At 37.9% G+C, this 14,832-nt stretch overlaps 1 protein-coding gene across 1 annotated transcript; it reads right to left on the bottom strand.

Annotated features, from left to right (window-relative positions):
* Positions 1-555: 555 nt before the first annotated feature.
* Positions 556-9,308, bottom strand: MMP7 (matrix metallopeptidase 7). Its single transcript, XM_004427486.3, has 6 exons — positions 9,201-9,308; positions 6,458-6,684; positions 6,223-6,371; positions 4,754-4,882; positions 2,920-3,081; positions 556-584 (listed from the first exon to the last, which is right to left on the bottom strand). Exons 1-6 carry the CDS (start codon positions 9,306-9,308, stop codon positions 556-558), a joined length of 804 nt encoding a protein of 267 aa, XP_004427543.1.
* Between the last annotated feature and the right edge of the window lie 5,524 nt (positions 9,309-14,832).

Genomic DNA, 14,832 nt, shown 5'->3' on the forward strand with positions numbered 1-14,832 from the left:
GGAATTCACACACATTTTGTGGGAAGAATTGGACTTTCCAGAATACTCAGAGTGAGAGATTGGGCCAAAAGGCTAAGGGGAACTTAGTGTACCTTTGGGCTGCACTAATGAACAATAAATGGTTGGAGTTCCCACATTACCAACCCGGTGACAGAGTGAGGTGCAGCTGAAGATTCAAAATAATGTGGTGGAGTTTTCTTTTTCTGGTCTTAGCCTTTGATTTCATTGTATAGCATGCCTTCTCTTGACACAGAAACAGTGCTCCCAAATATAAATCATTTTACTATGGACATTTTTTTAATTTATCTGTGTATTTAACATTCATTGACATCTGCTAAGTTCAAATTGCTTGAGGTGCTTCACAGATGAGAAAGACACAATTATGTTGTAAAAGACCTTATCCCCAGAGGGAGAGAGATACATGTAAAAACCAAGCTCAATTCAAGGAAAGAGGAAGTAAGGGCTAAATGGAGTGCAGGAACAGTGTTCATTAATTCTGGTTGGGGAAGAATGATATAGGATCCCGTGATTGAATGTGTGTTCTCCCTGAAGTTTCTAATTCGTTCTTGAATTATTTCTCTTTCCTGTTAAGAGAGAAAATAAGAACATTCTGAATATTTGTGCATAAACAGAACATTTTAGACAGAGGTTCTGAAGAACGGGTTCCAAAGGCTAAGAAGGCAGTATTGTATAGAGTGTAGGCTTTGGGGGATGGATATCTTTGCATCCTGTCTCTGCCATTTTACCAGCTGTGTGATCTTGGGTAAGTTACTCCTTAGCCTTTCTTTTTCTTTTTTTGCTGAGGAAAATTTGCCCTGAGCTAACATCTGTCACCAATCATCCCCTTTTTTCTTGAGGAAGATTCGCCCTGAGCTAACATCTGTGGCCAATCTTGCTCTATTTTGTATGTGGGTTGCTGCCACAGCATGGCTTAAGGTGGCGTTGGTCTGCACCCAGGAACCAAACCCAGGCTGCCAAAGCAGAGCATGCTGAACTTAACCACTAGGCCACTGGGCTGGCCCCACTCCTTAGCCCTTCTTAATGTTAGATTACCAATCTGCAAAATGAGGATAATAACAACTCATTGGATTGTTGGATTAACGCATATGCGTTAATACATACGCACTTGGTACACTGTAAATACTTGGTGCATTCTAGCTACTACTTTTATCATTCTGAAAAGAACATTGGGAATTTTACACTCATGAGTTTAATCACATTCTTTTGAATTTATATTTTCTGTTCATATCACTTCTTGGACTAGCGAACTCCCTAAATTTAAAACCTATATAATTAAATCTTACTTTCGTTTGTAGCAGAAGTTACTTCTTTCCATCTTTGACAAGGGGCACCTCATTGTCTATACTTAAGGATTTAATGCACAGTCTGTATTCTTCATGTTAAATCTGATCAGTCTGCCTCAGAATCTCTTTTAGTCCCTGTCTAATTTTCTTGAGGTCCTAAGATAGTTATACATACCATAGAGTATTCCATGAATTCCATAGTCTTCCATGAGGGGTGATACTATTTTCTGTTTTGTTGGTGATAACTTACCAACAATTGTCAGTGTTTTGTGAGCTTTTTGACAGCAGCAGCTCTTTGAGTAAGAACTTTAAGGTACAGTTATATGGCATTTTCCAAAATGTGTTCTCCAAAATGTTATTCTGTGAAGGCTCCATGGGTGTTCTATTAAAAGGATTATAATTTAGGAAGCACTCAATTAAACAAGAGTTTGTTAGGTACTCTTCATATCCTGTGCACCTGAAATACAGTACTTAGTGTTTTTTGAACATATTTCACCATAGCAACCTTTTTTGGGAATTGTCTTATAGGACTAGCATTCTGGGAATACAATTTTGGAAATGCTCGTTGATAGTAAACTCTAGGTTCAACTGATAGCTTAAATCTGTTATCCTATAGGAATAACTTTCCCCTAAGGACATTGCTCTATTAAGTGGAAGCACTTTCATTGCTCTTCTGATCATTCAAAGACTCTTAGGTGATCTTTTTACAGTGTATTCTTATCATCCTGATATTTTTCTGGAAAAGTTTAATTATATCTGTGGACTTAAAGAAACCATTCTGTATTCTCCTTTCCAAATTGCTTGCAAAGGTTACTTAGTAGTGATAGGCAGAGATATGCAGTAGAAAGAATATGAGATCACACAGCCTTGGCTTGGAGTCATTGTCCAAACCCTTGGCAGCCACACAACCTTGGACCATTCATTTATCTTGTTTGAATCTTACTATTCTCATCTTTATCTAGAGATATAGCTTTTTATCCTTTTCCTTTGATTCTTTTCTCACACTATTTCTGACTGACTTGATCAAGCAAATACAAATCAGCTTATTCTTTTAAATTGAATTTGGAACTTGATTATAACAAAAAAGTATAGATTGAGACATGGGATATTCATAAGTGTCATGACCAGCAAGTATAAGCATCACCATCCATGGTTACCCCCTTTCCCTACACATACATGCAAGCAGGGGAAATTGGGTCACTTTTAATCACCTAGGGCCGAATCCTTGGGAGTGGGCAGCTAAGGAGGAAGATGTTATGTTCCTCAGTCCGTTCCTACCGGAGGAGACTCTTCTAAAGTATTTGAATTGAGCAAGAAAGAATAGTGAGTGGCAGCTTGAAAAAAAAAAAAAACCTCGATAGTGTCAGTCATTTTCATGATTTCACCAAATGATGATACTGTATTACTGAAAACCTAGAATCAATATACTCATAGCATAAAATAGCCTGGTTAAATTTCTAGTATCTAAGGTCTCAAATTTCTCTCCTCAATAGGCTTTTAGATATAAGTTCCAGTGTGTTTTTCCAAGTAAATACTCATTTCCCATCTTTTCTTGTTCAAGCCTACCCCAAGGAAACAATGTGAAATCCCCCTTATTTAAAATCATGAATATTACCATATAATTTCTGAATTTCATTGATATCATCCTGTGAAAGTCTGAAATTCTTGGGATCTACATCTCTATAGGTTGGATTCATCACAGCATTAGGATCAGACGAATGTAGCAGACCCAAAGAATGGCCAATTTCGTGAGTTGCAACGGAAAGCAAGTTAACTCCTACAATCAAAGAGTGACATACAGTAACTATAAAAGTAACTCTATATAAAATAAAGTAAAATAAAATATTATATATAATATAAATTAATAAAAAATAAAATAACTATAAAAATGCCTAACTCTTCAAATCATCCATAGTTTACTTATTTGTTTCTAGGCCTTCACAAGGCGGGAGGGTTTAGAAAGAGAATCAGAATAGTAGTGCTTTAATCTCATCACCACTTTTATTTTATTATTTGTTTATTTATTTTGTGAGGAAGCTCAGCCCTGAGCTAACATCCATGCTAATCCATCTTCCTCCTTTTTTCCCCTTTTTCTCCCCAAGCCCCCAGTAGATAGTTATATGTCATAGTTGCACATCCTTCTAGTTGCTCTATGGGGGACACCACCTCAGCATGGCCAGAGAAGCAGTGCGTCGCTGCGTGCCCGGGATCCGAACCCCGGCCTCCAGTAGTGGAGCGCGCGCACCCAACCGCTAAGCCGTGGGGCCGGCACCTCGTCACCACTTTTATTGTTTTTAAAAAATGTAATGTTTTCCTGCCTATTTGCTTCTTATATAACCACTCAGACAGCAGTGTTTTGTAGTGGAAAGTGAGGGCTTTAGAAGCATTAAGACCTGGGTTTGAAACCCAGCTCTGCTTCTTACTAGCTGAGTAACTCTGGACAAATTGATATTGCTGAGTCTTAGTTCTTCATGTGTTAAGCAGAAATAATAATTCCTACCTTGTAGATTTGTCATAATAATTAGAGTTTCCCAATATCTGGAAAATAATGGTTATTCAATAAGTGAGAATGACTTTGAATAGCAGGAGAGAGAAAGCTGGCTTTGAGAAAGCAAGACTGAAAGGCAGAATCTCCAGGCAATGCTTGGTTTTGCTTCTGATTTTTTAAATTGTCTTACATACATGCTTTTCTCTTTCTCAGACTCACAGAAAGGCTTTGCACATAATGGGGAAGGTGTGAGCCTATGAGTTTGAGTGGCCAGAGTTCCAGTTGTGGTGATAAGATTGAAGAAGCTGCTTTTAGCCTACCTTGAGTGTGAAGAAAGGAGAATGAAACAGGTATGCAAGATGTGAGATGTCTATAATCTACTTTGTAAGGTGATGAATATGATGGGCTGGGTTATGATGTGGGTTCTTGTCAATAATCTCAGAATTGTATATAATTCTTAAATATCATAGTTGCTACTGCTGTTTCTCCTCCAATTAAAAACTTATTTTGGGGAAATATAAAGAAAGAGCTATAATTTACTGAATCATTAACATATTCCAAGCACTGTGCTAAGCACTATGTAAGAGTTATCTCATTTAATTCAAACAACAATCCTGTGAGGTGGTAATTATTTATAGTTCTATTTCATAGATGAGAAAATCGAGGCTCAGAGAAGTTAAATAACTTGCCCAAAGACACATAGCAAGTACTTGGTAGAGGTACGACAAATTGAACTCAACACTGCTTGACTCCATAGCCTGAACTTCCGTCTTCTGTGTATGTAGCATTATGAGCATATTGAATGAAATAATGCATTTAAAGCACATAGTACAGCGGCTAACAGTTAAAAGCAAGGGCTCAATAATTATTATTAATTAAAACAATTATCAAATTAAGTTTGTTATAAGAAGTTCAGGATTTTAAAAAGGATGTGTAGTAGAAGAGATACGGGATGCTATACCTCTCCTGCTACCATAACTCCAGTGTTCATCGTCATCAAAGTGAGCATCTCCTCCAAAGCCTCGACCAGGTAAAAAGGCATGAGCCAGTATGTTTCCTGGTCCGTCAAATGGGAAGGCATCCCCATGAGCTGAAAGAAAATAGAGTGATTGTCCTTAGTTACTGAATTTATCTTGTCATTCTATCCTTTAGTTTATGTGAGTATTGAGGCTAGAAAGATCAGTCCAGTCTAAACAGTCAGCATTTGTTGTTATAAGCCAGCTGCATACACAGGGTGGTTTGGGTGTTTGTCACAGGCACTTTTTCTTTCACAGAACCACTACTCCTCACTGATAACCACCATACATCGAAAGCTTACTTTATGGGATGTGGGACTTGAACTACTTTCACGTCTAACTTATGGTGGCATCTAAGTGTTAAATTTGATTATTTTGCTTGGCTGGATGGTGGCAGGATGGAGAACGAGTGTGAATATTGCATTCAGCAAGTAACTTTTGTACCATTTGGTATAGTTTTTCTTAAAAACCTAGCTTACTATTTGTGAGTATAGTAGACAGTCTCTTGGAGAACCACGCTCAAGGTGTCTTAAAATGGATTTTGAGAGTGCTTTTATTTGTGATGCAGAGCTATTTATTTTCAAACTGGTATCAGGCCATATCTAGTTTTTCCAGTTCTTAAAAAGCATGGAGTGCCATGATCAGTACTTTCTGTAACATTTTCTTTGATGTTGTCAATATGGTGGCTGAAGTTCAAATTTCAGCTAAATTCACAGCACCTAGGCAGCTCAACATTAGACCAAAAAGAGCAATATTTTTCTCTAAATTTGCACCATGAAACACTAGCAATTAATAGCAGTTCATATATATGGGTTACATCTTTTTAAGCCCTTTAATATGAAAGTTCTCTATTTTCTACTTTCTTACTACATGAAGGGTGTTGGCAGCAGGCCGTAGGGGCAGTCCTGCTTCTGGAGACCACTTAAGGCTTCTGGAATTTCTAACCACTTCTCTTGGTTTAATATTGTTATTAGCTAGATATAGTTTAAACTGTCTCATAAATATATACCATGATTCATGCTACAAACCAGGGGTTGGCAAACCTTTTCTGTAAAGGGACATATAATATGTAATTTAGAATTTGTGGGCTTGATGGTCTCTGTCATAATTACTAAACTCTACCATTGTAGCCCCAAAGCAGTCATAGACAATAGGTAAATGAAGGACCATGGCTGTGTCCTAATAAATATTAATTTACAAAAACAGATGGTGGTCTGGATTTGGATCACGGGCCATTGTTTGCCATCCTCTGCTATAAAAAGTAGTTCTAAATTAATGGACTAGAAAAAATGTAGTAACATTGCTATATATATATATATGTCATTAAAGATATTAAATCCTCAAAAGAGGAGGACACAGATATAATCAACAAGCAAAACAACACACAGAATAAGCCTACGGGAATCTTCCTTACATCGTCTTCCAAAGAGAATCATGATATCAGCAGTTCCCCAGCTGACGTTCTTGAAGGTCAGTGGGATCTCGTCGCTCCACATTTTGAGGACCTTTGCCAGTAATTGATTCACTACGACAAGTGGCAAGTCTTGAGTATGTGACACGACCCTGGTAAGCAAACAAGAAAGCAATGTTTGACCTCTTAGGAAAAGGCCTTTATTGTTTTTACCAAAATGAGCCAAAGCAAAACTAACCTATAGGTGACGACATTGGAAGTCCATTTTGCTCTATTTGCCAATGGTGAGTATTCTGCAACATCTGGCACTCCACATCTGGGTTTCTGCATTATTTCCATGGTGTGGGAAGTTAACATTCCAGTTACAGGCAGGCGAAAAAATTTTTGCATCTCCTTGAGTTTGGCTTCTAAACTGTTGGCACCTCTTGTTTTTGAATCAGTTGGATAAAATCTCTTGAGATAGTCCTATTGGAAAGAGAGTAATTGATTTGTAATTCTTGTTTACTGTCTTCTTTTACCTCAGGAGTCTGCACGTCTTTACCTCTGATTCCTGTGGACTCAAATAGTGGTTTAAGAATATATACAGAATATATACCTAGTCACCAAGTAAAACAAGTGTTCATTAATGAGGAGAAAATTTAATATTGATAATTAAGCATTGTAATTCCATTTCATGAGCAAAAGAAAAGAGTCCTTCCATTTCTCTTTTATCTCATTAAATGTTTTGAGGAGAAACCCACTCTGCACTTGATAAAACTTAGACTTGTTTATGATAGCCAATCAGGAAGAGTGCCCAGCGTGTCCTCAAGGGGCACAACTGAGACCTTCCCTGGGCGTCAGAGACCATGTGGAGAGATCTGAAGCAACCTCGCCCTATCTAAGACTCTCTGGAGATCTGGTCTCAGTTGAGGTTAAAGGGTCTTAAAATTTTAGTTCTGGGAAAGGATATTACAAAGTTATTTAGTTTAATGTGCATATTCTCCAGGTGAAGAAATCAAAGCTCATAGCAACTAAATGATTTTCTCAGGGTCACATATTAAATTAGTAGCAGAACTGGCCCTGAGTTTCCTGACTGCCAACTCTGTGCTCTTTCCACTGTTAAATCTCTAGTAAAACCCACTTTGCAAGGCTGCGGGATAAGGCGGGCCCCCCCGGGTGTATTTCATGCACAACTGGGTCCCTGGGAATTTCTTAAATGACCCTGCTGTCTGGATATGAGGATGGCAGTCCAGCAGTCTAAATAGGAAAAAATAAAAAGTGAGTGAAATAACAACAGCAGCAGCAGCAACCTCACAAGAACTTTTATTAAGCACTTTCTAGTGGCAAGGACCATACTGGGAGCTTGTCTCATTTAAACCTCATAACCATCCTGTGAAGTAGGTACAACATTGTTATTCCTGTTTTACGTATGAAGAATCATGGCTCAGAGAAGTGAAATAATTTGCGTAAGGTCACCCCATGAGTAACTGAAGGAGTCGGGATTTGAATTCATGTTCTGATTCCAAAGTCCATTTCATTAGAAAAATGTATACGGCTATACAATGCATAATGGTATTGTGGAAATGATTTAAACAGTGGCTTGCTCCTTTGCAGTCTAATTTGGAGTAGGTGGTAACGGTTACTTGTCTCAGAACCTCTCAGGAGTATGAGCTTGTTATGTAAATAACCTTCGTAACATTGTACTCTTTCTTCCTGTTACCCGTGATTGTGTTTCATTCAATACAACAACTACTTATTGTTCATCCATGACAATTAGGAATTAATCTCTTATGTAAAAACAAATAGCCCATTTTATCCTTTACAGAGCTACATGCTTTACAAACACACCCTTTGGAAGAAATCTCTCTGCAGCCTTGAGATGAAATTTTCCTGCCTTCGGTTAAACCTAGCTAATCTCCCTCTAGTTTATTGGCAACCTGCACACTAAATAAAGGGACTCAATCCTCTTGCAAGTGTACTCCTTCTGGAGAATCCATTAGGTAGAACCATATGAATTGCTGTTTTGGAGGTAAAAAACAGTCAAGTATCAGTAATTTTATATGGTTCAGTCTAACATACTACTGGGACTTTTTAAAAGTCAAAGTTTATGTGAAATAAAACTCAGCTTTTCTTATGCTTACAGCTTAAATGTATAAACGATAGGAGTAAACATTTCATTCTTTTATCAAATAATTATTTACACTTATCGGGCTGCTTATTAAGTAGTATATTGGAAGAACATGATTTTTGAACCAGAAAAACTTGTCCTTGACTCATATCTCTACCATTAACAAGTATGTGACTCAAACTAATTTTGGTTTCTTTTTTTTCTCAGGAGAAGTGCTAAGGATTCAATGACATCATGTATATGAAGTACTTTATAATCTGTAATTGTTATATATGTGATAGCTGGTATTGTTATCATTTTATTTATTCACTAGAATAATCCTGTGAGATATAAAATGTAGTATAATTACTTTCACTGGACATAGGAGAAAACAGTCAGAAGTTCGTGCCTTGCCCATCTTCACCAGCTTATAAGTGGCAGGGCTGTAACTTCTCTCCTGCTTTTCTGATTTCAAGTCTCTCCATTACAATTAGTCCTCATCTTAAGAGGCAACGCTCTGCTCTTTATGCAAAGAATCACGGGTTACAATAAATAACAATAACTTCAATTCATTGAGTATGAGCAATGTTTCAGGTACTTTGCTAAGTGCTTCACAGCACCCCCATTTGGTTGACACCATTATAATCTCCAACTTCCAAATTAGAAAACTGAGGCTCAGAGAAGTTTAATAACATTGCTGTGTTCATCTATATAGTGAGTGGAGGAGTTGGAACTTGAATCCAGTTTGGGCAGGCTCTAAAGACTGCCCTTAATAGCTATTTGATTAAAACATATATTGCCTTTATAATCAGAAAAATTACCCAAATTGAAAAACACACTTCCTAATGCTGTTGGGGAGACTGTGGAGCCCCGGGTGAGTGGGCCAGTGACATACCTGAGCCTGTTTCCACTGCGGCTCGCTCATGCCTCCTGCCTCCCGGGGAAGCGGCAGGGCCAGGCTGCTGGGCAGCAGACACACTGTGCACAGCATGGCCAGCTGCATGGCTGCTGACCGGAGATGATTGTTCTTGAACCTATGGTTGGTTTGGCGTTTTCTGCCAGAGGCCGAAGAGATATATATAGCTTCTCAGCCCTGAATGTGGAAATAGGTGACTCATTTGAGTGTTTCTTTCTTTTTATGTCTACAGAACTTTAAGAGTGTGTGTTATTTTTCATTAATCACAATGAGGAAGTATTATGTCCTTATTGGCAGGAAGCACACAAGGTATTTGCCTTTCAAAGGATTCTTTTTTCCTGCCTACTGTATAAATTTAATCCATGAGAAAACACATTTTTATTTATTTTTTTAATTCACCAGAATCAAATTGCTACTCAGACATGTCTTCTCAATTTTAAATTTTGGGGAGCATTATTCAGAGTGTTTTGTACCACTGAAAAGAATTTTTTTTAAAATTTGAAATGCGTGGAAAGATACATAAAACTTACAAGGAATCAAATAAATATGAAGCAAACATTCTGTAATAGTCAGCAAAGTCAAGAAATAGAGCATTGCCAACATCCGTGATTCTTTATAGAGGGGAGTGATGGCAAATATAGTAGATGGAAACGCTGTGCTGTGATTGGGTCAGTGGCCCCCAGAGAGCCTGTGCTCCTCTCCCTCACCTTCGAGGTCCCTTAGTGGAGCACTGAGAATTCCCTTCTTTAAATCTCCTTTTAATCATATTATTTCGTTTCTTAGTGGTCAACATTACTCTGAATTCCTCTTGAATTACATGAAAAAATATCAAACAAAAATCTTCAAGCATGGGCTTTACTGTTCATATAACACACTTATCATGCTTCACATTCTGTAGTTAACAGGTTTCTCCAAAGCTAGACCTTCAACTTGGAAATCCCTTTATCCAGTCTTTCTCTTCTGATCCTCCTGACTCCAGTTGCTAAGCAGACACCGGTAGGGCTGGTTTGGTTCTTGATACACATAATGGTTATTCTACATATAGCAATTAAAGACTCGTGATCTAGAGATTCTAGTTCAACTACTTCATTTTTACCAAAGATGAAGTTGAAGCCAAGATGACAGATTAACTTATTTCCCCAAGATCACACAGCTAGTTACTAATAGTCCTAATTCCCAGTCCAGTGCTTTTTCTATCACATCACACTGCTATTCATTTTGTTGTTGTATTATACATTTCTTGGGAGAGCACCATAGCTTTTTTTTTAAGATTTTATTTATTTATTTTTCCCCCCAAAGCCCCAGTAGATAGTTGTATGTCACAGCTGCACAACCTTCTAGTTGCTGTATGTGGGACGCGGCCTCAACGTGGCCAGAGAAGCGGTGCGTCTGTGCGCGCCCGGGATCCGAACCTGGGCCCCCAGGAGTGGAGCGCGCGCACTTAACCGCTAAGCCACGGGGCCGGCCCCCCATAGCTTTTGACTATAATGCATCATGGGAAACACTCCAAATATACTGGAGCTGAAAAATTTAATTATTCAGATATCTCCTAATTCATCTGGTGATTGGGTGCTTTGTGTTAGCAAAGGTAAAGTTTCCAGATCAATTAATTAAATTTGCTCTCTTTGCATAGATGCTTTAATTCTTTGTGGTCATAGTTCAACTATACTTGAGGAGCTGGTACCTTTAGTCCATCTGGCATGTAACAGGTGCCCAACAAATGTTTATAGAATAAATAAATATTTATGGACTTGGATCAGCTAATATGGAAGTTATATGAGGTTTTCTGTGATCTTTGCATTGAATTAAAGTTGAAAGGCATTCCCTAGATTGTATATTTCTGTTTATTTTTAGTAATTTAAAGAGCATTAGACATTACAAACATTTTAAATGAATTTTAGTAAATTCTTTGAATATTCACTTTTGGATAGGGAGAAAGAAGTCTTCTCGTGTCTTGTTCATCTAAATTGTAATTAGTGAAAAACAAACGAGTGGAGTCAAGTCCCAGTCCCTGCCTTTAGAAGCTTATACTCTGGGGTGGGGGTAAAGACTCTTAAAACAGTGTGACAAACATTTATAATATGCAGTGCTACCAACGAGAAGGGAACAGCTAATCCTTCCTACGGGAATTGAGGAATGATCCGTATAGGAGGTGGCATTTTAGCTGGATTTTGGAGGGTAACTAGGAATTTCCTCGGGATAGGGCATTATAGGAAGAATGTGGGAAGAGAAGTAGAGCATGAACATAGAAAAGTGAGCTGGGAGTGAGTGGTTGGACTGGCAGGTTGGGGTCAAGTTGTGAAAAGCCAGCCATGTATGCCAGGGAGTTTGGACTTGATCCTAAGGGGTGTCAAGGAACACTTTAAGGGAAGAAAATAGCATTATCAGATCTTTAATGTTGTAAGAAAATGTTGGTGGTTGTGCTGAAGATAGATTGTGGAAGGAGAGATGACTCTCTGCAGAGGGGTTAGAGAGGCAGACAGACCAAGAAAAAGTTATTACATGATCCAGGTGAGAGAGAGAGGATGAGGCCCTAGACAAAGAGTGGCTGTAGAGATGGAGAAGAGGAAGGAAACTCAGGGTCTACATAGAAGGCAGGATTGATAAAAACAAAACAAGCAAGAACTCAGGAGCTGGTTGGCAGGAATGAGAAAGAGAGAATAAAGATCTAAGCGTAATGGACTTAGCGGATAGTAGTGCTGTTATTACAAAGACAAGGCTTATGGGAGAAGGAATAAGAAGAAAATTTCTGGAGGAGAATAGGGACTTGGTTGTGGTTAAGCAGTGACATCAATTTTGGATCTTGAGTTTGGGTATTTTCAGCTGGAAAATCAGGTCTAGAGCTTATGAGAGTGATCTGTTCTGTAGATATATGTTGTGAGTGGCTTATTTCTAAAAAAGGAAAACCATGCGTTTTTTTTTATTGTGCTAAAATAGGCATAATATAAAATTTACCGTTTCAACCATTCTTTAGTGTATAATTCAGTTGCATTAAGGACATTCACCATGTTGTATAACCATCACCTATATCTATTTCCATAATTTTTTCATCATCTCAAACGGAAAGTCTGTACATATTAAACAATAACACTTTCCTTCCCCCTCTCCTTAGCCCCTGGCAATCTCTATTCTACATCCTGTTTCTATGAATTTGACTATTCTAGGTAATTCATAAAGTGTATTCATATAATAGTTGTCCTTTTGTGTATGGATTATTTCACTTAGTGTAATGTTTTCAAGGTTCATCCATATTGTAGCATATATCAGAACTTCATTCCTTTTTATGGCTGAATAATAGTCCATTGCACAGATATACTACATTTTTTTTATTCATGTATCCATCAATGGACACTTGGATTGTTTCCACTTTTTGACTCTTGTGAATAATTGTGCAATGATCATCAGTATACAAATATCAGTTTGAGTCCTTGTTTTCAATTATTTTGGGTATATACTTAGGAGTGGGATTGCTGGGTCATGTGGTAATTCTAGGTTTAACTTCTTGAGGAACCACCAAACTGGTTTTTACGGAGGCTGTATCATTTTACGTTCTCATCAGCAATGTATGAGGATTTCAATTTTTCCACATCCTTGCCAACATTTATTATTTTACGTGTTTAAATTTTTTTATTATAACCATATTAGAGGTGTGAAGTGGTATCTCATTATGGTTTTGATTTTTATTTTTAATGACTAATGAATGATATTGAGCATCTTTTCATGTGCTTTTTGTCCAGTTGTAAATCTTCTTTGGAGAAATGTCTTTGCCCATATTTTGAATTGGGTTGTCTTTTTGTTGTTGAGTTGTAGGAGTTCCCTATATAGTCTGGATGTTAAACCCTTATCAGATATATGATTCGCAAATATTTTCTCCCTTTCTGTAAGTTGTTTTCTCACTTCCTTGATAATGTCCTTTGATGCACAAAAGTTTCTGGTTTTGATGAAGTCCAATTTATCTGTTTTTTCTTTAGTTGCTCAAGCTTTTGGTGTTGTATCTAAGAATCCACCGCCATGCCCAAAGTCATGAAGATTTATGCCTATGCTTTCTACTAAGAGTTTTATGGTCTTAACTCTTATATTCAGGTCATTGATCCACACGCTTTATTTTTGATAGCTTCCCTTTTCATACCTTTGATTTTCCCCTGCTGTAGTGTGATTTTCTGCTTTGCTGTTCTGACCAGACTGACTTAACTTGTTATCATGTTAAAGGGAATCATTCAGCTCTGATCAGTTTCCTTCTGTGTCATAGTGATCAAGTACCTAACCTCTCTGTGCTCAGATTCCTTCTCTGAAAAACGGAGATAGTACCTTTGTCTTCCAGTTGTAGCTCGCTTAAATCCTTTAAATGAGAGGATTAAAGTGTATAAAAGATTTAGCAGTGTTTTGGGAGCATAATAAGAGTTCTATAAATGCGAGCTAGTGTCGTTGTCATTGTCATTATATGCCAGGAGTTTTTATGTATTGTGAGCCCTTTTTCTTTCACCTCTATGAACCTAGCATGGTGATCAGATAATTAAATAAAAAGAAAAATAGAAAGTTTACATGGTTTTGTTCCAATAATTTTATTGATGCTGATAATGCCAATATTTTCTTAGACACAAGGAAGTAACTATTTTAAACATTACAATGTGGTGTGTTATAATAACCAACCAAAGAAATCTCCTTATCATAGACACTATTAACTTTTTAAAGAAGAAAAGCGTTTGTGGTATTTATCAATAAAATCTTTGGGTGGAAAGTATGAGCAACAAAATGTATCTACAGAAGAAAATGTCACAAAGATTGAAATAGAGTAAATCAGATGTTAGGACAAGTGACACAACTTTAGTTTTAAATGCATGGAAATATTTCACATTCAGGAGAAGATGGGTTTACACGGAGGAAAGGAATGCAGTGGAATACCTTAGTGGATATAGCTGATGATATGAGTGGCCATCCCACTACATCCGGGTGAGAGGCAACCAGAAAAGATGACATCTAAGCCTGTTCTGAGTGAAATGTGAGCTGTTGCAGCAATGTTGCCTCTCAGTGCAGCTGCCACTTCTTTGAGGTTCATGCATCAGCGAATGGAATATTCTAGAAGTGGGAAATGGGAGGAAGAAGGAGCACTCAAGGGAAAGAGAAGTGAAAAAGAAGATGATCTGAGTGACTACAGCCTCTGTTCAAGTCTCATTCTTTAAGCTTCCTTCCTCCATCACCAAAGGGAGAAAGCAAAAACAAAACCATTTACTCTTCCTCTCTGACTCTCCCTTTCTTTCCCCTCAAACCATAACCTGCAAAGATCTAGACCTTCCTTCACCAGGCCCATCTCCCCTGCTTGCAAGAGGAAGGGCAGGGAAGCTTTTAAATAAAGCTAGACATTCTTTCCATCAGTGCCAATTTCTACAAGTTATACCTCAGAAAGAAAGGGAAGTGATTGTCCCTGTCCCAGCCCAAACCTGAAGTAGGACATAGCTTTGTAGGCTTCATCTCTCTGGATGGACTCACAAGCAGTGGGTCTGTATAACAGATGTGACTGGACAGCAGGGAGTAACGGAAGGAGAGTTACAGCCCAGCACCATCTGGAAGATAATTTCAAGTTTAGTGCTAAGCTTCCCTGCTCTTAAAAAAA

This window comes from Ceratotherium simum, chromosome 7 (assembly GCF_057802395.1).
Source record: "Ceratotherium simum simum isolate JZ-2026a chromosome 7, ASM5780239v1, whole genome shotgun sequence".
NCBI lineage: Eukaryota > Metazoa > Chordata > Mammalia > Perissodactyla > Rhinocerotidae > Ceratotherium > Ceratotherium simum.

Coding starts and splice junctions, on each gene's coding strand:
- MMP7 (XM_004427486.3), bottom strand. CDS start 9,308: ATGCAGCTGGCCATGCTGTGCACAGTGTGTCTGCTGCCCAGCAGCCTG. Junction 3,082..4,753: donor GAGTTATGGTAGCAGGAGAG/GTATAGCATCCC, acceptor CTTTGATTGTAG/GAGTTAACTTGCTTTCCGTT. Junction 585..2,919: donor TGAAATTCAGAAATTATATG/GTAATATTCATG, acceptor CTCTCTTAACAG/GAAAGAGAAATAATTCAAGA.